Source organism: Nicotiana tomentosiformis, chromosome 5 (assembly GCF_000390325.3).
Source record: "Nicotiana tomentosiformis chromosome 5, ASM39032v3, whole genome shotgun sequence".
Taxonomy (NCBI): Eukaryota; Viridiplantae; Streptophyta; class Magnoliopsida; order Solanales; family Solanaceae; genus Nicotiana; species Nicotiana tomentosiformis.
This window is the reverse complement of record NC_090816.1, coordinates 15,964,962-15,992,302: the sequence shown is the minus strand read 5'-3', so window position 1 is coordinate 15,992,302 and position 27,341 is coordinate 15,964,962. Positions and strand designations below refer to the sequence as shown.

Genomic DNA, 27,341 nt, shown 5'->3' with positions numbered 1-27,341 from the left:
AGTTGGTCGATTTTTCAAAATATTTTATTTTTTAATTTTATTTTACGAAACCGACCAACTTTGGCCGGTTTTCTTTAGCGCAAAAATGCGGGAAACTATTTTTGAGTTCCACGAAATTTATTTTTCAAGAAATCTCCCAACTTTAGTCGGTTTTTCATTTAAAATAAATTAAAATTAATATTAAAAAAACCGACCATAATCGGTCGGTTAATTCGGCCGGTCATTGTTGGTCAGTTTTTTCGGATTTCTTTTTTGAATTTAATTGACCGACCAAAGTTGGTCGGTAATTTCCGACCTACTTTGGTTGGTATGCCCTTCCGACCTTCAAAATACCGTTTACACGTAAATGGTGGCGTTTTGGATAGTTATCGGCCATTACCGACCAACATTGGTCAGTTCTTTTGGATTGTTTTGCCCGAATTTTTAGTAGTGATAAGTGATGTTGTTTGTCCATATATTTTTATAAAAAAAATGGCATCAGAATTTGTTATAATTGCTGTTTATGTTGATGACATAAATCTTGTTGGAACTCCATAAGAGCTCCAAAAGGCAATTCAATAGCTTAAGAAAGAATATGAGATAAAAGATCTTACAAAGACAAAACTTTGTCTTGATCTGCAAATTGAATATTTAGCAGACGAGATCTTTATCCATCAATATGCCTAACGAGAAAGGGTCTTAAAATGCTTTTACATGGACAAAGTGCACCCATTAAGTACACCAATGGATGTTCAATCACTTGAAGTGAATAAGTATCTGTTCCGACCTCCAGAAGAGGATGAGGAACTCCTTTGTCCCGGAATACTTTATCTTAGTGTAATTGGTGCACTTATATATCTTGCTATTGTTACAAGACATGACATAATATTTTTTGTTAATTTACTAGCAAGATATAGCTCTTCTCCTATGCAGAGACATTGGAATGGGATTAAGCATATATTGCGATATTTAAAGGGAACACTTGATATGAGATTATTTTATTTTAACAAAGGTAGTGCAGATCTTGATGGTTATGCAGATTCAGGTTATTTATCTGATCCACATAAAACTCGATCTCAAACAGGGTACGTGTTTACATGTGGAGGTGCTGTCATATCATGGCGCTCCACAAAGAAATCTATTGTTGCTACTTCTTCAAATCATGCTGAGATAATAGCTATTCACGAAGCAAGTAGGGAATGCGTATGGTTGAGATCAATGATTCATTTCATTCAAGGAAAATGTGGTTTGGAATATGATAGTAGATCCACAATTTAATACGAAGACAATATTGCATGCATAGACTAATTAAAGAGAGGATTTATAAAAGGAGATAGAACGAAGCACATTTCACCAAAATTATTCTACACACATGATCTTCAGAAAAATGGTGACATCGATGTGCAACAAATCCGTTCAAGTGATAATCCAACAGATTTGTCCACTAAATCTTTGCCAACTTTAACTTTTGAGAAGATGGTATACAAGATTGGAATGCGGAGACTCAAATATTTGAAATAAGGTTTTTATCAGGGGGAACAAAATACGCGCTATACTCTTTTTCCCTTACTAATATTTTTCCCATAAGGTTTTTAATGAGATAACTAGTTATGTGTATTACTAAATATGTGTACTCTTTTTCTTTCACTAGAATTTTTTTTCACGAGATTTTTCCTAGTAAGGTTTTAATGAGGCACATTATCTTTTAGTGAACATCCTAGGTGGAGTGTTATAAATATATTATATTATGAATGTTCATTTAGTACTCCGTTGTAAATAAGCTTCTTGAAGAAACTTATCTATATGAGACTCCGCCGTAAATATGTTTATCTATTTAATACTCTATTGAAAATAAGCCTCCTGAAAAAGCTTATCCTTTCGGTACCCCGTTATGGATAAATATCATCCACGGTAGAAGATTATCTATACGTGGTACAATGAGCTTATCCTTTCGGTACTCCGTTATGGATAATCATCACCCATGGTAGAAGATTATCTATATCTGGTACAATGAGCTTATTCTTTCGGTATCCCGTAATAGATAAACATCACCCCTGGTAGAAGATTATCTATATGTGGTACAATGGGCTTATCCTTTCGGTACTGCGTTATGGATCCGGTAGTAGATTATCTATATCTGGTACAATGATCTTATCATTTCGGTACTCCGTTATGGATAAACATCACCCCCGGTAGAAGATTATCTATATCTGGTATAGTAGCAGCTTACAAGCAGTTTACATAGTAGCTTACAGAACAACTTCCTTTCTTCTATAAATAGAGGAGATTTTAGTTCATTATGTACAATAATCAATTTTCAAGGTGAATAGTAATCTCTTTATTTTATTTCATTTTTTCGATAACTATGTCAATCTTAAGATCTTTCCAAAATTAATTTACATTTTCAAGGATAACATTGACAAATTAATTAATCTACTCCGAACAGTTGCCGGCCATTATTGATATCAAAAGTGTGAAATATGTATGTGATTTCATATTACTAGTATGTATAAATTTAGTCTACGTCAAAAATCGGCCACACACACAAATGAATGAGAATAATTTATGAAAGCAAACTCATACGACGTACGTGAATTATTGAGTTAGCCTGGTCTTAGCCTAGTGTAAACATGATTGCAATTTAGCTTATAGTATATATATTTATATGTATATCGCCTCGCATTTTACTCATGTTTCGTAGATTTCAGATGCGAAATATTATAATTTATGCTAATTCATGGTATTTTAATGTGTAGGAATCATCCGGAGACAATATGGGGTGAAGGTGCGAGATTGGAGGCAAAAAGGAGCAAAATGGGAAAATGGCCACTTTGTAGCGCCACAGGTAGCGTGGGGCTATAACTGTGGCGTAGAAGTCAGAAACTTAAAAATCCCAGAGTCAGGGATAGCGCCCACGCTACCCTGGGCGTTGGTGATATGAATTTTCTCCTAGTTCGTCCGGGACAAGGTTATTTCGGCCCAAGACCCCCCAACGCGTATAGAAGCAAGACTAAGCCTATTTTGAGAGGGGAGATGCCACTTTGAGGGAAGAATACATACGAGGAACATCCGGGAGCGAGGATATCTCAGTTTTCTTCATCTTTTCTTAGTATTCTCAATTATTCAACACTTCTGAATTTGTTTTGATATTATCATGAGTGGCTAAAACTCACCCTCCCTTGAACCTGAACTGGTCGAGAGAGATGAACCCGGTAGTTTTAGGGTTGTGATTTAGCCATGAATATTATTGTCTAAAGCTGACTTAACCTTGATTATAATTCACTAATATATGGTTGTTTCTTCAATTCTGTGATTAATTGCTTAATTGTCTGGCCAACAGTTATGTTCTATTTACTATCTACGCTATGATTGGGAAAGCTACGTCTAGATTAGAGAAAAATTGAAGAGAGCATGATCTTAACTCTGAGTGGGGGGCAGATTTATGGTTAGGATAGGAATATAACTAGTCACCATGCTTAATTAAATATCGTAATCTTAATGCGTTCTTAATAGATTGATTTCATAGGAATATAGGCATTAATCTATTTTGAATAGGCGAGTAGTAATTCGGGAGAATATTACGAGAGCAATTGTTCGATTAATTAGCAATCACAAGTGAATTGTATGAAAGGGAGAGTTAATTAGAACACAATAGGATTGGTGAATCGATCACAACCCTGGAATATTTGTCTCTACTGAATACACAACAACTATTTTGCCACTTGATAAATTAGTTACTTGTTAGAATTATTACTTAGTATAATCACACTTTTAAACTCTGATTGACTCGATTGAATAATAATCTTGGTGAAACTAGTGGGTAGTTAACACAAGTCTCTATGGGTTCGGCACTCGACTCATTATTTTATTACTTGTACGATCGCGTATACTTGCGTGTGCGTTTGAAAGCAACAAATTTTTGGAGCTTTTGCCGGGGACTTGAATATTGACTACTTTCTAATTTTTACTTTAGTTATTTATTTCGTCAAGTCTAACGTTTCTTATTGGTTGCTATGCTCTCAGGAACTTTGATTGAATGCGAAGGGTCAGAAGCTAGGATAGACTTCAAGGCTTTGACCCCGAACCTGAAAAAACATTTCATAGGAGGCAGAGGAAAGCAAGGGACACATATTATCTTCAGGCACTTGTTCAATTTTCTGTGGACATGGCAGAGGAGAAACATTTGGCTGTTCAGGAGGTGGCGATGCCCATCATTGCTAATGTCACCTCCAGCATTGTGAAGCCCAGAATCACTGGGTACTTTGAGCTGAAATAGAGCATGATTCAGCTACTACATGCGAATGGGAAGTTTATGGGTCTTCCACACGAGGATCCACAATAGCACATCCTGAACTTCTTGGAGATTAGTGATACTTATATCACTAACGGAGTCACTCAAGACTATGTGAGGCTCACAATGTTCTCGTTTTCTCTGTTGGGCGAAGAAAAGTGGTGGTTGAAGGCGGAATCAACCAATTCTATTATGTCATGGAATGATCTGGCGAGGAAATTTTCGGCACGGTTCTTTCCTTCAGGCAAAACTGCAAAGAACAAAAGTGAGATAGTTGCCTTCAAATAGAAGTTGGGGTGGGGGTGGGGTGGGGGGGGTCTTTATATTCAGCTTAGGAAAGGTTCAAGGGGTTGCTCAGAGACTGTCCTCATCACAACCAGACTAATGAAGTGTTAACTCACACTTTCATAGAAGGGCTACATCCAGAGACAAAGATTGTGGTGGACGCTGCAGCGGGAGGTCAAGTGTTAGAGAAAAGCTTCGATGAGATATATGCATTATTGAACAAAATCTCCAAAAGCAATCCTGATTGGCAAGGAGAGATGGGCAGACACACAATGCAAAAATCTGCGAGGGTTATCGAGTTAGTTGTTGTCTCTACATTATCAGTGCAGGTTGCCACATTGGCCAACCAAGTCAATAATATGACCTTGGTTATTAACAAGCAACAAGCTCAGCCAGTGCAACAGGTTCAGATATTTTGTGAAGTATGTGGAGAGGGTCACACGAGCGACTTATGCCCAGCTAATCCAGAGTCTGCCTATTTTGTGGGTAATGCAAATAGGGGCCAGACAAACCAGTATGGGAACACTTACAATCCTAACTGGAGGAACCACCCGAACTTCTCTTGGGGTGGAAACCAAGGTGCTCAGAATTAGTATAGGCCACAAGCTCCTCAATAACAATATAGACCACCTTAGGCTGAACAACCTACAAACTCAACGAGTCACATTGAAGAGATGCTAAAGAAATTGATGGCTGATCGGTAGGCTCAGGCAACAACCCACTCTACAATGATTCAAAATTTGGAGAGACAAGTGGGGCAACTTGCCAATGCTCAAAATACTCTACCAGTTGAGGAATGGGAGACAGTTAGAAGAAGTCCCGTCTAAAAAGAGGAAGCAAGTGACCTTTAATGAGAAATCGACCACCATAGAAGCAGAATCAGAAAAAGCAAAGTAGTCAGAGAAGCCAGCTGAAGTGGTGGTGGCTAAGCAACCCCCTCCATTAATTGCAAGGCCACCACATCCGTTCCTTCAGAGATTGCAGAAAGTGAAGGATAATTCCTCTTATAAAAATTTTCTTGATATTTTGAAGCAGGTGAAAATCAATATTCCACTGGTAGACATCCTGCAAGAAGTGCCCAAATATGCCAAATATATCAAATACATAGTGGCAAATAAAAGAAGGTTGGCAGAGTTCGAGACTGTGGCACTCACTGAAGAATGTAGCCTAAGAATTCAAAGCAAGCTACCTCAGAAATTGAAGGATCCAGATAGTTTCACTATCTAAATCTCGATTGGTAAGTACGCAGTCAGGCGAGTTTTATGTGATCTTTAGGCGAGCATCAATTTGATGCCGCTATCTATTTTCAGACAGTTAGGGTTGGGTGAGCCGCGCCCAGCCATAGTGATTTTACAGTTAGCTGATCGCTCCCTTGCTCATCCTGAAGGAGTGATTGGAGATGTGTTAATTCAAGTGGGTTCTTTCATATTCCCTGCCGATTTTATTATCTTGGACTATGAGCCCGATCAGGAAGTATCATTTATTTTGGGGCGTCCATTCTTAGCCACGGGCCGCGCTATTATTGATGTATGTAAAGGAAAGATGACAATGAGAGTGGGTGATTGAGTGGAGGTATTTAATGTGTATAAAGCACTCAGATTGCCAGCCCACTATGAAGAGCTATCCATGATTTCTGTGGTGGAAAGTGAGATGACCTTATTGGTGCCTTATATGATCCCCATAGATCCTCTTGAACGAGCCTGGATGGGGGATGAAGAAGAAAGTGAAGATGAGATGATGGATGAAATTGAGCAAGTACTTAACATGTCTTGCAAATATGTCCATGGGTTTGGGAGATTCGAGGAGTTGAACATACCTATTACTTTGACCCCTCCTAAACCATCTATTGAAGAAGTTCCAAAGCTAGAACTCAAGCCTCTTCCAGCGTATTTGCACTATGCTTATTTAGGGAACTCTAAGACATTTCCGGTGATTATCTCATCTTGACCGATGTGCAAGAAGAAAAATTATTCAGAGTGCTTTGTGAGCGTAAAAAGGCTATTTGGTGGACAATTGCTGATATCAAAGGAATTGGTCCATCATTTTGCATGCATAAAATCTTTCTGGAATATGGACACCGCCTCAGTGTTGAGCAACAAAGGATATTAAACCCCATTATGAAAGAGGTCGTGAAGAAGGAAGTAATTAAGCGGCTTGATGCAGGTATCATCTTCCCTATTTCTGACAGCAACTGGGTAAGCCCAGTGCAACGTGTGCCTAAAAAAGGGGGGATGACTGTTGTACAGAATGAGAAAAATGAGCTAATGCCTACTCGCACCGTGACTGGGTGGAGAGTTTGCATTGACTACAGAAGGGTCAACAAAGCAACCCGCAAGGACCACTTTCCACTTCCATTCATTGACCAGATGTTAGACAGATTGGCGGGGCATAAATATTATTGCTTCCTTGATGGTTATTCCGGGTAAAACCCGATTGTCATATGCCCAAAGGATCAGGAGAAGGCCACTTTTACATGTCCTTATGGTATTTTTGCTTTTAAGAGAATGCTATTTGGTCTTTGTAATGCATCAGTCCTTTCTAGAGGTGCATGTGGCTATTTTCACTGATATGGTGGAGAAATTCGTAGAAGTCTTTGATGGATGATTTTTTAGTCTTTGGATCTTCTTATGATGGTTGTTTGAAGAATTTAGTCAAGGTGCTGGCACATTGTGAAGAAATAAATTTAGTACTAAATTGGGAAAAGTGCCATTTTATGGTACAAGAAGGCATCGTGTTGGACCATAGAGTGTCAAAAGTGGCATTGAAGTTGATAAGACGAAGGTGAAGGCGGTTGAAAAATTACCTTCACCCATTTCTGTGAAGGGTGTCCGGAGTTTCTTGGGGCACGCGGGGTTCTATAGACGCTTTATTAAAGATTTTTAAAAAGTTGCTACTCCTTCGTGCAGGTTGCTTGAAAAGGATGTGACCTTCAATTTTGATGAAGCCTGCTTGAAGGCATTCGAGGATCTCAAAAAGAGGTTGGTGGTTGCCCCCATTATTGTGGCACCAGATTGGTCCTTACCATTTGAACTTATGTGCGATGCAAGTGACCATGCTATTGGGGCAGTGCTAGGCCAGAGGAAGGACAAGATGTTTCACTCCATATACTATGCGAGTAAGACTCTTGATGATGCATAGCTAAATTACACCACCACTACAAAGGAGTTGTTGGCTTTTGTGTAGGCCTTTGAGAAATTTCGGGCATACTTTGTGGGAACAAAAGTTATAGTCCATACCGATCATGCAACAATCAGGTATCTACTTATAAAAGAAGAATCCAAGGATAGATTGATGCACTAGCTTTTATTGTTGCAGGAATTTGATGTAGAAATACGAGATTGGAAGGGCACATAAAACCAAGTAGTCGATAATCTATCAAGGCTGGAAAAGCATGAGCACGTGGAGGAAGGAAGACAAAGTAATGAGGCATTTCCTGATGAGCAACTTTTTGCTATCACCCAAGACCCTCCCCCATGGTACGAGGATTATGTGAATTATATTGTGAGTGGGGTACTTCAGCCTGAAATTACATCTGAAGCTAGGAAGAGGTTCCTACATGATGTGAACTTCTACTACTGGGATGAGCTATTCTTGTACAAACAGTGTGCTGATCAGTTGATGAGGAGGTGCATTCCAGAAAAAGGAGGTGGAATTAGTGTTTAATGATTTCCATGCCTCTCCTTATGGGGGCCATCATGGAGGTGATAGGACAGCTGCAAAGGTGCTACAATCTGGGTTCTTTTGGCCAACATTGTTCAAGGATGCCCACGCATTTGTTAAGAAGTGTGACCAATGTCAAAGAACAGGAACAATCACAAAGAAGCATAAGATGCCTTTGAATAACATCCTGGAGGTAGAGATTTTTGATGTGTGGGGGATAGACTTTATGGGACCGTTCCCAGTATTTAGAGGAAACAAATATATCTTGCTAGCGTTTGACTACGTGTCAGAATGGGTAAAGGCGATCGCATTGCCAACCAATGATGCCAAGGTGGTAGCTGCTTTTGTGAAGAAAATATATTCTCGAGATTTGAGACTCCACGTGCCTTGATTAGTGATGAAGGGACACATTTCTGTAATCGATTGTTGAATAACCTTCTAGCCAAATATGGGGTCCGCCACAGAGTTGCCACGGCATATCATCCGCAAACAAGTAGACAAGCTAATGTGTCCAATAGAGAAATAAAGTAAATAGTAGAGAATACAGTGAGTGTGAATAGGAAGGATTGGGTTGCAAAGTTAGATGATGCTCTATGGGCATATAGAACTGCATACACAACACCAATTAGGAAGTCCCCGTATAAGCTTGTTTATGGGAAGGCATGTCACTATCCTGTTGAACTTGAACACAAGGTGTACTGGGAAACTAAAAAATTGAATATGGACTTTGTAGCCGTGGGCGAGAAGAGGCTCTTGCAGTTGAATGAGTTAGATGAGTTCATGCTGCACACTTATGAAAATGCTAAGCTTTATTTACAAGGAGAAAACAAAAAGATGGCATGGCAAGCGTATCAAGCCCCACCATTATGAACCGGGCCAAAAAGTATTATTGTTCAATTCAAGGCTTAAGCTGTTTCTTGGGAAGTTAAAATCGAGGTGGTCAGGTCCATTTGAGGTGATGAGAGTCTCTCCTTATGGTGCAATTGAGTTGCACGCTTTAAATGGTGAAATAAAGTTTTTTGTGAATGGGAAAAGAGTCAAGCACTATTAGGCAGGTGTCATTGATCGTGAGAAGTCCAAAGTAATACTCACTGATGAGTGAGCGAGGCCCTGCGTCATACCGCGACGTTAAATCAAGCGCTTATTGGGAGGCAATCCAATTTTTATTGCTTTCATAGCTTAGTTTTATTTTTAGTAAGAGTAGACTAGAGTTTTTATTTTCTTTGTAGGCATAAAAATTATAGGTAGAATGGTGTGAGGTATGTAAAGTGGATATATAAAGTGCTTAGGGGGATCAGGGATTTAAAAAAAAAAAAACTTTTGGCAGACCAACGCCCAGCACTACCTAGGGCGCAAAAAATAGAATCATGTTTCTCCCCAGCGCCGGGCCTAGCATGACGCGCTGGGCTGGGGGCAGGTAAAATTATTTTTTTTTCTTTTCATTTTTTTCATTTCATTATTTTATTAACCCATTCCCATATAACCTGATCCAATTACCCGTTTCCATTCACCCATTAACCCATCTCCTAATATCATACCCATTAGAAATAACTCTAACCCTTTAACCCCCCCTCCCCCTCTCACCCGTATCTCCCCCCTCAACTCTCTCTCAAACGCATCTCTGTCTCTCCCTCGTTCTCTCAAGTTTTTTATGTTTTATTCCTTGCATTCCTCTTCAATTATCCAGGTATGTTCCCTCCTTCTTATTTTTCTTCTATTTTGTAGATTATAATGAACATCCCCCATTTTCCAAATGCCTCATCCCGAGATCCCCCCATAAGTTGCTTCTTAGAACTTGTTTCTATGGTGGGTGGCGCGACTGTGGAACGAAATTGGTTGTTACAACTTGGTTGTTGTGTTGCATACAGAGTAGTAAACTAAAATTTCCTCTACTTCGTTAAAATTTGGGAGGGCCACCATGTTCCACCATTGTAGAATTGAGTTGCACACACTTAATGCCCACCATGTGTTTGATAAAATGCTTCAACGAGTATTTTGTGCACCGGTGAAGTCTGAGTAGCCGAGTATAGTTGTATGTGATATCATACTAAAAGTGGGGTATTTGGGGGTGGTTTTACATAATTCGAAGCTTGTCTTTAAAGTTCATATGTCACCCACACCATGTATCTTGTATTATGTATGTTGTAGCACTTTGTTAGAATTCGCTAGTGTATTGTATTAGTGGTAGAGATTGAGGACCATGTGCTACTTGCCTGCATTAAGGCTAAGTCACTTCTCCTTGTTCGACTATTTGATATGTGTGGCATAGTTATTGATTTATAAATGTGCGGAATGGGGAAGTCTTGAGTACCCATTGCCTTGTGGTGCAACCCTTATGCGTTTTAAACCACGGTTGTGAGTATATTATATTGAGCATTCCATTTTAAGTGTTGGGTCATCTTTGACTCTCACGATAACCTTAGGCGGATTTCTTGATTCATTCTCACATTCATGATTATTTGTATTGTAGGTTGATATGGCTCGTGATAGTGCGAACAAGGGCAAAAGAGTGGGGAAGTCCTCATCCACTGCTCCCGCTCCTAAAACCGCAATGATGTTTTGTACTTCAATACCACACAGGGGGGGGGGGAGGTGATTTGTGTGGTGTCTAATTTTTCGCGTGCATTGATTATAGAAGGACCTGGTTCTTCTATGTATTCCTTATACTACTGCTGCAAAATAATAATTGCGGAAAGTAAAGAACACAAGTATTTTTACGTGAAAAATACCTAACTCAAAAGGTGAAAAAACCACGACTTACTACCCCGTAGGAAAATCCCAATACTTCACTAAATCACTGAGCCAAACCCAACATTTACAAAACTCTTTGTAAACCTAAAGAATACCTCTAACCCATTGTGGCAACCAACCTCTAGCTATTGCGACAACTTCAAGTTAACTCTAACTTGAATACTTCACTCAAAGTACCTAGTACAATTACTTCTAGATAAAGCTTAAAGGTACAACTCAAAAGTCCTACTACAATGAAACTAGAATAAAAGACAGACACTTGGAACTGGTTCTTCTATCTGGTTCATGTAGCCTCAGGTTTACACACTTGAATCACACATGAGTTGCTTGTAAAATGCCTTGCTATTTTGCTCTCAATACACGTTTAACTTTAGCGTTTGTGCGTACCTTGAAATGAGAACATCCTAAAATATATAGAGTTAGTGGAATAAGAAATAACTAGTGTTCTAATGCTATACTCTTCCATGGTTGAAGAGTTCTAGTTATCTTCAATTTCTAACTCCTCTCTTATCTAGGATAGAGTTCTCTTCGAGTAAGGAGTCCTTATCCTTATCACTTATGCAACCTTTTTGTTAAGGAGGTATCAGATATAATCATTTAAGCTTATCTCCTTCACGTGCATGCTTTGTGCTTGAATCTTCCCGTGCCTGTGTACACTATGTATGGACCTGATTCATGCTTGAATTCCATTGTCAATCATCAAAACAAACTTTACCTAGGCAAACTAATCCCTTTTTTTTGATGATGACAAACTGTGTGCTTTTTATAAGCATAAGACCTGTTTCAATTCAACTCAACATCAACACAATGTTAGAATACTTTCCTCTTTAAAGTCACAAATCATTAAGGACCAGGTTCATTAGGCTATAAATATCACATTCCAAAGTAAAATGCACAACTTATCTTTCCCCTTTTGGCATTATCGAAAAGTTACATAATTATGTTAGATAACCAGATTTTAATAGATATCACTTATGGCCACTGAGGCTACTTCAAATGCAATCATGGAGTCAAGTATCATATATCAATCTAATGGTATTAACTATCTAAGAAGCATCAATAAACAGTTAGAGCACAAAAGCAGTTGATTAACATTGATACTAGTCATCTACAAAGCATAAAGAAAAATAAAGATATTGGATCATGAGCAAACAGAACAAAAAGAAATCCCATCCGGGTCACTGGTTTGTCTAACTAGGTTAGGAAGGTTTCAAGGCTAGGAAGGACTAGGTTCTTGGTTTCTGGCCTAAAGTAGCTTTAACATATCGTGAAGAATGCCTTCATTCTTCTCCTTCTCCTTTGCAAGCTTAGCCCTGAGAGCATCCCTCTCAATTTCAACTTCAGCCAGCCTCTTCCTTAGCCTCTCAATCTCAACATCCTTATCCCCACTCTCTTGCACCAATACTCTTACTTTGCTGTTCATAGGCACCTTCTTGGATGAACCAGGTTCTTTAGCAGCAACATGGACTTCATAGTCACAAACATTCAAGGTGTTTGCTCCAAAATGATCCTTGCTTGTACTAACATCTCATTTCCTGAGGGGTACCTTGAAGTGAGCAAGTACAACAGTGAGAATGAAACCATAGGGTATGGCATGAGTTTTGGTGCCAGTTAGAACCCTATCAAGAAGCTAGATGATAAACCCAGGCCAATTGATTTGCCTCCCACTATCCAGGCATTCCATAAGGACTAGGTCCATGAATGTGGCATTGTGCCATCTTTCCTACCTGGGCAGCACAGCCTTGTTAACAAATTCAAATAATACTTTTTAGGGTGGCTTTATCTCACTTTTCTACACAACCTTGGGTTGAAGCTCTTCCTCATTGTCAGCAAACTTCCTTGTAATGGCAAGTGAGGTGGGGAGGTTTTCTATGCTTAGACATTTTAACTTTTTGTTGTTATTGTACCCTTCAGCAGGTAATCCTAGAATTTCTCCCAATTCTATGTCATCAAAGCTCACAATCACCCCCTTTACCATACTGGCGACTCTGCCATTTTTGATCTCACAATTTGCCATGAACTCCACAATCTCAGTTTTGGCAAGCTTTCCATCCATCTGAAGGACCATATCCTTCCAACCCTGCAGTTGTAGTTTTTCCAGCAGCATCATCATGCATTCCTCCTCCAAGTCCCTGAGGAGTCTACCCTTCAAGATGGTTCTTTTTCCAAACTTAACCCTCTTGTCCTGCTCTTCATCAGATTCCTCTTCTTCTTCACTCTCTTTTTCCTCCACTACTTTCAGTTTCCTAGACTTCATGGCAGACCTGGTTCTTTTTTCCAAGGTAGAAGGCTCTGCAGACTTTGTCTTCGAAGGAGACTTCTTTTTTGAAGTCTTTATTTTCTTTGCATTGGAGTCACAACCTCCACCTCTTTTGCCTCCTCTTCATCATGAAGAACTAGGTCTATCTCCTTAATTTAAACTGCCTCAACAAACTCACTCACTTTCTTCTTTCCTTTTGCAACAACTTTTCTTTTACTTTCTTTCAAGGACTTTTCAAGTTCAGCCTCACTCTGCTTCTTCTAACTCCTTGTAGCTCTTTATTTTGTGGAGGAGTCTCTACAAGGATAGAAGAGACAACCTTTATCTTCTTGTTTGCCTTAGTAGTTCCAGGGATTTTAACTCATGAACTCTTCTTCCTTTTTGGATTATAACTATCAGACACGTATTTCAGTAGGTCTTCAAGGGGTTTCTGTACTGATAGAACAGGTTCTTGAACATTCTTCCCCAATCTAACCAACCCCTCAGTAGCTTCTCCAGACCCACTACCCCTTTTTTCTCTCAAACTTTCTTCCTCTCTAGTAGATTCCTCACTCCGCACTACCATAGCTCCTATTTCTTCAGTCAAACCAACAGGAGTGGGTGAAGATTCAGCCACTCCTTTTCCCATTCCTCTCATATCACCTTGAGCACCCTCACTCTCTTTTTCTTTTTTCTTTTTCTTTTTACCACCCAGTTTTCCAGATTCAGTTATTTGAACCCCAACCATAGTTCCTACCAAAACAAACGTATTTTCCAGATTTTCAGCAACCTCAAATCTTGTCTCAGATGTAATTTTTGGACTAGATGTTACTTGCTCTGTTTCAGATGAAATAGTTTCTTCCCACTTAGACTTGAAGGAATCTTCAGATTTTTGGGGTTCTTCTACCTGACTTGCCCTTAATTGCTCATTAATTTTCTTGATTTGTTCTCCTCCAGTGACTACTTTGCGAGCAAGCATCTTGAATCTTTCTTTTTTAGAGATAGGTGTGGTTGAAGGTGTGGGTGCGGATTCTTTGGGTGGTGATGAGGGATTTTCAGAGATGTTAGCCATTGATGGTTAGAGGATGAGAGAAAATGAGTATGTGTGTGTTTAGAAGATGAGAGAATTATTTGGCGGCTGGAAATTTAGAAGTGAAGAAACAGCTAAGGCCAAATCAATATAAAGAGGGAGAATTTAATTAGGTAACGACAACCTTTTTAGAAACTTATAAGTCTAATCAAACTGGGAGTCAGGTTGAAAAGACGTTGAGGACTCTCCCCAGAATCTAGGCACTTATTGTATTTTGGGACTCTCTTTGGGTGAAACTGGTTCATTTTGTAATGGATAAGCTCAAGGAAGGTTATGATTAAATGGGACTCTCCTTTTGATCGTAATCCATCTATAATTATTTCAAAATATACAGAGTGGAGAGTACGTACAAAGTAATCTTGATGAACCAGGTTCTTCACTGAGAAATCTCTTGTGTAAGTCTAAATTTTCCAAGAGAATAAAGATAATATCATTAGAGATTAAAGAGATATTTTAGCACATGGCACAAGAGTATACTAGTGAAAGTATGAGACTGAGCAAAGTCTAATCTAATTATGTACAAAATTCACAAATTATCTAACCAATTATTTTAAGTTAGAACTGGTTCCTTTTAGGCGATCTTAATCATCCCTAATTCTAACATATTCCTTTCAAAGTGATCTCTACTTAGAGCTTTTGTGAAGATGTTAGCTATTTGCTTGTCAGTAGCACAAAATTCCATAGTGATCAAACCTTTTTCATAATTGTCCCTAAAAAATTTATGCCTAACATCTATGTGCTTAGTTCTTTTGTGATGAACCGAGTTCTTAGTCATACTAATTGCACTAGTGTTATCACAAAAGATTGAGATACAACCTACATCAAATCCAAAATCCATTAATTGTTGTTTGATCCATAACAATTGAGCACAACATGAGACAACATCAACGTACTCAGTTTCAGCAGTAGATAAGGCCATAAAATTTTGCTTTTTGGTGGCCCAAGACACAAGACATAAGCCAAGTAAATGTGCCATACCTGAGGTGCTTTTTCTATCCACAAGAAAACCTGCATAATCAGCATCATCATATCCCGCTAAGTTGAAATTACTACCTTTTGGATACCATAGACAAAGTTCAGTGGTGCCTTTTAGATATCTCAAGATCCTCTTGATAGCAGTCAAGTGAGACTCCTTTAGATTTGCCTGAAATCTAGCACAAAGGCCTACACTGAAAACAATGTTAGGTATGCTAGCAGTGAGATATAACAAGGAGCCAATCATTCCCCTATGCAACTTCTGATCAACAGATGAACCAGGTTCATCTACATCCAATTTTGTGGCTGTTGCTATAGGAGTGTCAATTTCTTTAGAATCTTCCATTTTAAACCTTTTAAGCGACTCTTTCACATAATTCTACTGATGGATCATAGTTCCATTTGAATTTTATTTAATTTGTAAGCCTAAAAAGAAATTAAGCTCACTCATCGTACTTATTTCAAATTCAATCCCCATTAGTTTAGCAAATTCTTTACTTAACTTATCAGTAGTTGCTCCAAAGATTATATCATCAATATATATATCTGAACTACCAAGAGATCTTTACCGTTTTCTTTCAAGATTAAAGTATTGTCAATTTTACCTCTCTTGTAGCCATGCTCAAGCAATAATTTTGATAATCTTTCATACCATGCTCTTGGAACCTGTTTGAGCCCATAAAGTGCCTTGTCAAGCTTGTACACATGACCAGGACATCTCTTGCTTTCAAAGCCCAGAGGTTGCTTGACAAACACTTCTTCCTTTAGATAGACATTGAGAAAGGAACTCTTGATATCCATTTAATGGAGAGTGAATTCCATGTAGGCAGCAAAGGCTATAAGGAGTCTAATTGCTTCCAATCTTACAACTGGAGCAAAAGTCTCATCATAGTTTATGCCCTCTTTTTGACTATATACTTGAACCACCAATCTTGCCTTGTTCCTTATAACTGTTCCACCTTCGTCAAGTTTGTTTCTAAAGACCCATTTTGTGCCAATTACTGATCCGCCCTTTGGTCTTGGTACCAGATGCTAAACTTGACTTCTTTCAAATTGGTTAAGTTCATCTTGCATTGCATTCACCCTGTCTGCATCCTGCAAAGCCTCAGCAATATTTTTAGGTTCAATAAGAGATAAAAAGGCATCAAAGCACAAAAATTCTTCAAAGAAGATCTGGTTTTGATTCCAGAGGTTGGATCAGTAATTATGTTCTCAATGGGATGAGAGCTTTGATACTTGTAAGGTTTCACAACCAGCTGGTTTCCCTTAGACGTTCCTTCAATGTTTTGTTGCTGAGGAACATGTTCATGGACAGGTTCCCTCAAGGTTTGAGGATCAGTTCCTCTTTGTTCAATTCCCCCTGTCAGGGTGCCCTGGGTGGAAGCACCTGTTCTATCACTTATTCCTTCCTCTGGTGCAGCTTCAGTCTGGGCTGTGGTTTAATTTGAGTTTCTTACCAGCCCAATTACTTCATCATCATGTTCCTGCCTCTCAGAAAGAATGTTAGTTTCGTCAAAAAACACATGTACACTTTTTTCTACACACATAGTTCTTTTAATATAAATCATTAAGCTTTACTATGTGAAGAATATCCCAAGAATGCTCCCTCATCACTTCTGGGATCAAACTTACCTAGGGAGTCTTTACCATTATTGTGCACAAAGCACTTGCATCCAAATGCCCTAAGATGAGATATATTTGGCTTTCTCCCTTTAAGTAACTCATAGGGAGTCTTCTCAACAATAGGTCTAGTCATGCACCTATTTATCATGTAGCATGTAGTGTTCACAGCTTCTGCCCAGAAACTATGGGGCGGTTTACTAGAAAGAAGCATAGTCCTAGCCATTTCTTCCAACGTCCTATTCTTTCTTTCAACTACTCCATTTTGTTGTGGAGTCCTAGGAGCAGAAAAGTTATGATTTATGCCATGCTTATCACAAAATTCAGCAAATTTAGCATTTTCAAATTCAGTACCATGATCAGACCTAATTGATGCAAGTTGATTACCTAGTTATTTATGAGTTTTTCTAACAAAAGAAGTGAACATGTCAAATGCTTCATCTTTAGATGTTAAAAATAATGTCTAAGTAAACCTAGAGTAATCATCAACAAGCACCATAACATATCTCTTACCACCCCTACTCAGTGTTCTCATTGGACCATAAAGATCCATATGGACCAGTTCCATCGTCCTGGTAGTGCTTACCATTTTCTTGCTTTTGAAAGAGGATCTTACCTGCTTCGCCTTGCACAAGTATCACAAACTTTATCTTCCTTGAACTTAATGTTAGGCAACCCTATCACCAAGTCCTTGGAGACTAGTTTGTTGAGTTGGCTTAGACTGGCATGTTCATGTCTTTTGTGCCAAAGGAGGGGATCATTATCCAACACATTTAAGCAAGTAAGTTCATTATCTGAAAGTGTGGACAGATCCACAATATATATGTTGTTCACTCTTTTTCCCTGCAAAACTATCTTGTCAGTGGTATGATTAATCACAAAGCATTTTGTAGAGGTGAATGCTATCATGTTACCTCTATCACACAATTGTGATACACTTATTAGACTGTACTTCAGTCCATCTATCAAGTAGACATTCTCAATAGAGTGAGAATCAGTCTTGCCTACCTTTCCAACCCCAATGATCTCACCTTTCTTTCCATTTCCAAAGGAGACATTACCTTCTTTAAGGTCCTCAAGTGAAAGAAACTAGTTCTTGCTTCCTGTCATATGCTTTGAGCAGCCACTATCCATGTACCATATTTGGCTGCTTCCCTTCACTTGGACCTACAAAAGGAAATTAGAGGTTAGTCTTAGGAACCCAAACTAGTTTGGGACCCTTTCTATAGGCGAAATGATGAATCAAATTCTTTTTAGCCCAACTTGGGAGCCTATTTTTCCCTCGAACAAAATCTTTGTTCTTTTGACTTTTCTTTTCTTTTGCAGTGCATTCACTTTTATGGTGACCAGTGTTACCACAATGTGTGCAAATCTTGTTCTCAGGAAGTGTAAGATACTTGCTTTTGGGATCCCATTTAGGTGCAGAGTTCCCGAAGCCAAGTCCTCTTCTGTTGCTACTACGATGTTTTTGTAGCCATGAAAGTGCATCAGAGGACCTATTCCATTTACAAGTTCTTTCTAGCTCATGCTTGACCTTTCTTAGATCCTCCCTTAGAATTCTTACATGTTCATCTTTCTTGTACAACTCATCTTTTATTTTTCCTACATTTTCTTCTAAAGTGAGTTGTGTGTGATCAACTGTCTTTTTGCTTGTTCCTAGTTTCAATTTTAGTTTTTCAGACCTAAGCTCTAGGACAGTTGAGTCAAGTGCATGAACTTGGTTCTTCAACACAGTATTTTCACTAGCCCTAAGTTTCAGGTTTTTGCACTTAGCCTTCAAAATCACACATTCTTTAGACAACTGTTCCTTTTTGTTATTTACATCCTTAGATTCATCAGTTAGCTCTAGTAGCAACTCAGATAACCTTTCTTTAGACAAAAAATTAATCTTGTCTTTGAGATGAAAGACACTTACCTCAGTTTCTTCATCAGATTCTCCAATGGCCATAAGTGCTCGTTCATCCTCATCATCATCATATAAGCTTTCATCCGAGCTTTCTACCCAACCAGCGACCATAGCCTGGTTGATCCTTTGTTGTTGCTTTTCTTGGGTTGAACCTATTCCTTTTTCCTATTCCTTTGTTCAACTCTTTCCTTTTTCCATTCAATTTCCCACAAAGCACAATTTTTGATTTGATGATCAGGCTTTCCACACTTGTAGCAGCCATTATTGGTTTGCTTCTCAGGAGTTAATGCCTTGTTGTAGCTTCCACTTCTTGAAGAACCCTTTCCTCTCCTTAGGTACTTCTTGAAGTCTTTGGTGATCATGACCATTTCATCATCTTCCAAATCAGAACCTTCAGTAATTCTGAGTGCCAAGCTTCTTTCCTTCTTAGGTACATCCATCTTCATGGTTTATCTCCTAAGTTCATAGGCAGTGAGATTTCCAATAATTCATCTAGTGAGAGAGTAGCAATGTTCTTTGACTCCTGGATGGCAGTGATCTTGCTTTCCCAAGTGATTGGCAAGACTCTAGTAAGTATCTTCTTAACCCTCTCTTCTTCAGGAATAATCCTTCCAAGAGATTTTAGTTCATTTGTAAGTGTAGTGAACCTTGTATACATCTCTTGAATGGTTTCTCCATACTTCATAGCAAAGTTCTCATACTGAGAGTACATTAGAGTTCCTCTAGATCTCTTCACTTGAGTAGGTCCTTCATGAGCCACTTGTAGTGTGTCCCAAATTTGCTTAGTAGTGGCACAACCTTGGATTCTGCTGTACTCATCTGGACCAAGTCCACAAACAAGTCATTTCTTGGCTTTAGCATTCTCTCCCACTTCTTCAAGTCCTCAGCAGTGCAATCCGCTCTTGTCTTTGGCACATCTACTCCTTCAGCAGTTTTCTTCAATGTAGCCAGTAAACCATCAATGACAATGTCCCATACCTCATAGTCCTCTCCTTGAATGTGATCTCTCATTCTATCTTTTCACCAAGAGTAGTACTGGCCATTAAAGAGTGGTGGCCTAGTAGTGGATTGTCCTTTCCAGTTTCCAGGAGGTATACTTATCTTGATCTTCTCCTAAGGTGTTAGCCTCTTCAAGAATAATCCGCTCTGATACCAATTGATATTTTATACTTCAATACCACACGGGGGGGGGGGGGTGATTTGTATGGTGTCCATTTCTTTTTGAGTGCACAGATTATAGAAGGACCCGATTCTTCTATGTGTTCCTTCTACTACTATTGCAGAATAATAAATACGGAAAGTAAAGAAACACAAGTATTTTTACGTAGAAAACTCCTGGCTCAAAAGGTTAAAAAATCACGACCTACTACCCAGTAGGATTTTTCCCAACACTTAACTAAATCACGGAGCCAAACACAATATTTACAAAACTCTTTGTAAACCTAAAGATTACCTCTAACCCTTTGTGGCAACCAGCCTCTAGCTATTGTGATAACTTCAAGTTAACTCTAACTTGAATACTTCACTCAAAGTACCTAGTACAATTGCTTCTAGATAAAGCTGAAAGGTACAACTCAAAAGTCCTACTACAATGAATCTAGAATAAAAGACAGACACTTGGAACTGGTTTTTCTATCTGGTTCATGTAGCCTCAGGTTCTCACACTTGAATCACATAAGAATTGCTTTCAAAATGCCTTGCTATTTTTCTCTCAACTCACGTTTAACTTCAGCATTTGTGCGTACCTGTGAAATGAGAACATCCTGAAATATATAGAGTTAGTAGAATAGGAAATAACTAGAGTTCTAATGCTATACTCTTCTATGGTGGAAGAGTTCTAGTTATCTTCAATTTCTAACTCCTCCCTTATCTAGGATAGAGTTCTCTTCGATTAAGGAGTCCTTCTCCTTATCACTTATGCAACCTTTTCGTTCAGGAGATATCATATATAATCACTTAAGCTTCTCTCCTTCACGTGCATGCCTTGTGCTTGAATCTACCCGTGTATGTGTATGGACCTGGTTCATGCTTGAGTTCCTTTGTCAATCATCAAAACAAACTTTACCTAGGCCAACACGCAAGCACGGGGAAAGATCATCTTGGCAAGATAAAGGGAAATAAGTTGACGACAGATCAAAGAAGGCACCATTGGCACCAAGGACTCATTTGGATCTAGTTCATGAGGATGCCATCCAATGGCATAATAACTTTGTGCCATATGGACGGTATGTCTCCGAAATGGGAATTGATGTGAAAACTTTGGAAAAGAACTTCACGAATGTGCTTGCCCGGTTGAGAGAAATAAAGATGGACAAGTTCCTAGAGTGCCCCGGCCATGCCAATTTGAGCATGGTGCGAGAACTTTATGCCAATTGGAATGGGGACTTGTTCAAGTCATGGGTCTATGGAAAGGAGGTGCAAATGGATAGGTGGTCTTTATGCAAATTTTTGGGAGTTGATAACTCTAACCCGCGAAGGCTGCAAAACGTTTGTCAAATGCCCAAGCTACCAGGCGATACGTCACACTCTCTGTGGAGACGATTTGAATGCAAAGTGGACAAGAACTAAGGGTGATTCCCATCTTGAAATGATCCACTTTGACTTCAACAAGACCGCCAAGGTGTGGCAAAATTTCATGCAAGCCAGAGTAATACCGGTTGAGCACAACAGTGAATGCACTCGAGCTCGAGTGTGTGTGATATTTTTCTGATGACTGGGCGACCTATCAATGTGGGTGAGATCATGCTAGGGGATATGGCCCACACACGATTTGGGAAAAAACTCAATAGATTCTTCTTTGGAAACTTGCTCACGCAGTACATACTGTCCCGGGGGGAGGGGGGATATACCTGAATACCCCGGTTATGATGAGGTTATGGAGGCTCCTAAGGGGTTAATGGACATCACATATTTGTTGGAGTCTACGTTTAATCTTAGCCAGGCGGCACAGAATGAGAGGGACAGGAACTTCAACATGCATCTCTATAGCTCCCTAAATGTGATCATGAGTAGATTGGGCATATCGGACAAGGAGCGTATGCATCTATGTAATGATCTGTCCAGTTCTTCCAAAGAGATGTTGGGAATTTCACCTGGCATTCCCGTTCACCCCTCAGAGGATGAGAACACTCACAAAGGCTCTTACACTGAGGATGAGATTGGTGATGAAGTCACGGGGCCTATGGCTTTGGTGCCCCTGGGAGTGGATGATGATGATGAGCCCAGAGATGCGGCCGGTGGGCATTCTGAGGAGGGGGAATCCGACTAGCAGGGAGTTTTTCTTCCACCTTACTGTGCTTTAAATTCTTACATGCATTGGGGACTATGCATATGCTAAGTGTGGGATGGGGGAACTACTTCTTGTGATGTAAATTGTATAAATCTGTTTCTTTTTATTAGGTTTTATTAGAACCCATAGTAGACATAGTCCAGTTTTAGAAAATAAAAAAAATACAAAAAAAAAAAAAACAGAAAAAGCTCGGACTTTTCCCGACGGTGGATCTTTTTGATAATTTTCTTGAGGGATTAACGTCCTATTAAAAACACTAAAAAGTATTTTTTTTAGGGTAGTTAGGTAGTATCCCTTGGTTTTTCTTTGGGTGCCGATTCTTTTCCAAGGGTATAGCTCGAACCGGGTAATTTATTTTTTTTTCTTTTAGGAGTAGGATATGAAGAAGCTGAGTTGCTCGGAGGTACCTATTGACGTGTTTGGTGCTAGCACATTAGGCTATGGCATGCGCTCTGTCTTCCCGTATATTTGATTTGAATTTTGATGCCTGAGTAAGATAAATAGCCTACTCTGTGATGCCTTTTCTCAGTTGTTTGACTTGTACGACACATAGTGCAATATTACTTAAAATATTTCAACTATATGTGCTTGCTTGACTTGAGAGTTGAACAGAACCATCTCGATTGAGTCATGTGCAATATGTGTGTGAGGATTTGTAATATTCTGTGCTATCATATGTAGTCTAGAACTTGCCCCGTGTGTTAATCGAAGCGAAATCATTAAGTTGTTCTAGGCTAGGAGATGCCGTAGGCGTTTCTTGCTTGATCATAGATGTGCTTGTCACTTAAAAATAAAAGTTTTTGTTGCTAGCCCCTTTGAGCCTATAGACCTTTCACTTGGCACCCACATTACAAGCCGTATCCCTATTTTGTTCTTAATTTAAGATTGTTGAATCTTTACCTCCGAAGGCACTTAGTCGCTAAAAGAAGTAAAGTGAGTGATTGGGAAGTAGCTTTCGAGTGGAACCTTGGAAGGGCCTTTAAGGTGCACTAAAGTTGTGAAAAAATATCACTTGCCGATGAACCTTAATGTATGGAGTGTGTGTAGAAAAAAAAGAGGAAAAGAAAAAAAAATTGAAAGGAAGAAAAAAATAATAGTTCAATTAATGTAGAATAAACCCACACCTCCTAATCTTACTAATTCGTGCTAGTGGGAATATTGAAGTGCTTAATTGAAAAAAGGCTATGTTATATATGGTTTGTGGCGAGTGAATTGGTTGAGAAGATGTGCTCGATTTTTGAGTGTAGTGTATTAAAGTACTTAGGAGGGTTAGTTACTATTCCTAAATATATCCTACCCGTCCTTTAGCCTACATTACAACCTTAAAGTCCTAATTGATCCTAGATTTGGCTAGCTTAGATTAGTAGAGATGTACACTACGGGCAAGCTTATGGTATGACCAAGGGATGCACATGAAATTCTTTGTGAGAGTGAGTGATTTTTGTTCAAATTGTGTGATGTCCTTAATTGATGTTCAAAGTCATACTTGAATGTGTGGACTATTCTATAATCATTCTTTTGTTTGTTGGTGAGGGCACATAATCTCATGAAGGATTGGTGATGTTGTGAATTTCTCTTGTTGGGTGAGTGCGCTAGTTGTGGGTGCTTAGTGGTAACGAGTCGGCTCTTGAGGTAAGGTGGTTACGGGTAGGTTGTTGAATTGATTGAATTGAAATGTTTATACTTGGGCATGTGTAAAACGGGAAGAATATAAAATTTGTATGTTCATGCTTGATTGCCGGTATCGATCATAGTCAAGAGTAGAGTGTATGGTTAAAAAAGATTGAAGTGCTCCTCTCTAGTTGAGATGTGTACGTTGTTGGGGTGTAGTTGATAGTCCCATTGCTCGAGGACGAGCAAGAGTCTAAGTGTGAGGTGCTGATATTTAGCTTAAGTGTATATATATATATATATATATATATATATATATATATCACATCGCAATTTACTCATGTTTCGTTGATTTCTGATGTGAAATGTTATAATTTGTGCTAATTCGTGGTATTGTTATGTGTAAGAATTATCCGTAGGCAATATGGGGCAAATGTGCGAGATTGGAGGCAAAAAGGAGCAAAATGGGAAAATGACCACTTTATAGCACCACAGGAAGCGTGGGGGCGCTACTTGTGGCGCAAAAGTCAGAAACTTAAAAATTCCAGCGCCAGGGATAGCGCCCCACACTATCCTGGGCGCTGGTGACGAGAATTTTCTCTTAGTTCGCTGGGGACAAGGTTATTTCGGCCCAAGACCCCTCCTACACATATAAAAGCAAGACTAAGCCTATGTTGAGAGGGGAAACGCCACTTTGAGGGAAAAATACATACGAGGAACATCCGGGAGCGAGGATATCTGAGTTTTCTTCATCTTTTCTTAGTATTCTCAATTATTCAACACTTGTGAATTTGTTTTGATATTATCATGAGTGGCTAAAACCCATAGTTCTAGGGTTGTAATTTATCCATGAATATTGTTGTTTAAGGATGACTTAACCTTGATTACAATTCACTAATATATGCTTGTTTCTTCAATTCTGTGATTAATTGCTTAGTTATCTAGCCAACAATTAGGTTCTATTTACTATTTATGCTATGCTTGGGAAAACTACGTCTAGATTAAAGAAGAATTGAAAAGAGCATGATCTTAACTCTGAGTGGGGGGCAGGTTTGTGGTTAGGATAGGAATATACCTAGTCACCATGCTTAATTAAATATTGTAATCTTAATGCGTTCTTAATAGATTGATTCCATAGGAATATAGGCGTTAGCCTATTTTAAATAGGCGAGTAGTAATTCAGGAGAATACTACGAGAGCAATTGTTCGATTAATTAGCAACTACACGTGAATTGTATGAAAGAGAGAGTTAATTAGAACACAATAAGATTGGTGAATCGATCACAACCCTGAAATATTTGTCTCTATTGAATACACAACAACTATTTTGCAACTTGATAAATTAGTTACTTGTTAGAATTATTGCTTAGTATAATCACACTTTTGAACTCTGATTGACTTGACTGGATAATAATCTTGGTGAAACTAGTGCGTAGTTAACACAAGTCTCTATGGTTTCGACAGTCGACTTATCATTTTATTACTTGTACGACCACGTATACTTGCGTGTGCGTTTGGGAGCAAGAATGATGCTTTTAGTCTTATATGTATAAATATATATGACCTAAGAAATTATCAAAATAAACCAAAATTAATTGTAAAATAAACTTTTATACAATCCATCATACAAGTAGGGGAAAACACATTTTCCATCTTATAATACACGCAAAAGTAGGCAAAAAGACCAACAAGGAATTGATCTTAAATACAACAAAACTTTAGTACATTTTATATTAACAACAAAAATAATTAACCTAACATTCTAATAATCTTTCTTTAGGCATGCATAGGAGAAGCATATGGACCTTCAGCATGAGTTGGATTTTTTGGAAGTACGAGCCATAAAAGCTCTAATCATAGACTTAATTAACCTTCTCCACAGTCTTAATAATTCCCAAAAACATGAACCTATAGAGAATCACCATTCCAAAAACAATTGCAACATCAACCCATTTTGAATATCCCATTTGCACTTGCCATATATTTCTCAAAATTTCATCATCTGAAATTATAGGTAGCCCTCCAATAGTCTTCTCATTACCCTACCAACACATTCCTTAAAAATCTAAAATATGATTTCATTCGGAAATTTAATAATATATTAAAATTGGAAGAGGATTTTTGAAAATTAAAGTCACGAAATGGCTAAATGACGGGGATGCTAATACCAGATTTTTTTCATCTTACCACTTTACAATGTCGCAAGAGTAATCGTATTACCGCGCTGTGCGACACAACTAGTAATTGAACTTCTGATAATTCTATTATTAAAGATTCAATCTACAATTATTTCGAACATCTTTTCACCATTTAACGTGAGTACTCCACAACTCACTTATTTTCTAACTCACACCAATCCTTGTCATTCATGGATTCCCAACATCTTGCTCGTTCACTCCTACATATAGAAGTGACACAAGCTATTAACTCTTTCAAACCATTTAAGTCTCCCAGTCTTGATGGGCTACATCTATATTTTTATCAACAGTACTTGACTGAAATTCAAACCTCAGTTCTTAATTTTTATCACCGAGTTTTTACCACTTATGAAATTCCTCTAGAAATTAACTCTAGCTACATTTGCCTCATACCCAAAAAAACCAAACTGCAAACCCCCTTAGCTATTTTAGACATATTAGCTTATGTAATACTAGTTACAAAATTATTACAAAAATCATCGTTGCTCGTATTATGCCTTTCCTTCAGCAATTAGTGGGGCCTACCCAATCCAGTTTCCTCCAAAATCATCGTGCGGCTGCCAATGCTATTATAGTCCAAGAAATCCTAGATCACTTTAAGAGGACTAAGGGGAAGAAATGACTTATGCTTCTTAAACTCGATTTAGAGAAATCTTTTGACCGTATTGAATGGTCTTTCATATACCGAGCACTAAACTTTTTCAATTTTCCAAAGCCTTTAATCAAGCTTATCATGTCGTGTGTTTCTTCATCTAGTATCTCTATGCTTATTAATGGATCACCAACCACCTATTTTTCTCCCACAAGAGAAATACGGCAAGGCAATCCTCTATCCTCATATTTATTCATACTATGTTTAGAGATGTTTTCCAGAAATATTAATGTAGTTGTGTACTACAACTCATGGGAACCCATCCAAATTTTCACCTTAGGTCCCCAAATCTCGAACCTTTTATTTGCAGATGATATCATACTCACAACAAAAATCTCTCGTAAATCTTGCCATACAATCATTGACCATCTCAATATGTTCACCAATGTCTCACGCCAAAAGAATTGAGGTGCAAGATTGGAACAGAAATACTTTTGAAAATATTTTTGAAAACAAAAGAATTTTACTTGCTAGGTTAAATGGCCTACAATAGTCTTCTCATTACCCTACCAACACATTCCTTAAAAATCTAAAATCTGATTTCATTCGGAAATTTAATAATATATTAAAATTGGAAGAGGATTTTTGAAAATTAAAGTCACGAAATGGCTAAATGACGGGGATGCTAATACCAGATTTTTTTCATCTTACCACTTTACAGTGTCGCAAGAGTAATCGTATTACCGCGCTGTGTGACACAACTAGTAATTGGACTTCTGATAATTCTATTATTAAATATTCAATCTACAGTTATTTCGAACAGCTTTTCACCATTGAACGTGAGTACTCCACAAC

At 38.5% G+C, this 27,341-nt stretch overlaps 1 protein-coding gene across 1 annotated transcript; it reads left to right on the top strand.

Annotated features, from left to right (window-relative positions):
- The first annotated feature begins 6,181 nt into the window (after nucleotides 1-6,181).
- On the top strand, nucleotides 6,182-8,218 carry LOC138891957 (uncharacterized). Its single transcript, XM_070175648.1, has 4 exons — nucleotides 6,182-6,441; nucleotides 6,531-6,977; nucleotides 7,462-7,670; nucleotides 7,920-8,218. Exons 1-4 carry the CDS (start codon nucleotides 6,182-6,184, stop codon nucleotides 8,216-8,218), a joined length of 1,215 nt encoding a protein of 404 aa, XP_070031749.1.
- Nucleotides 8,219-27,341: the final 19,123 nt, after the last annotated feature.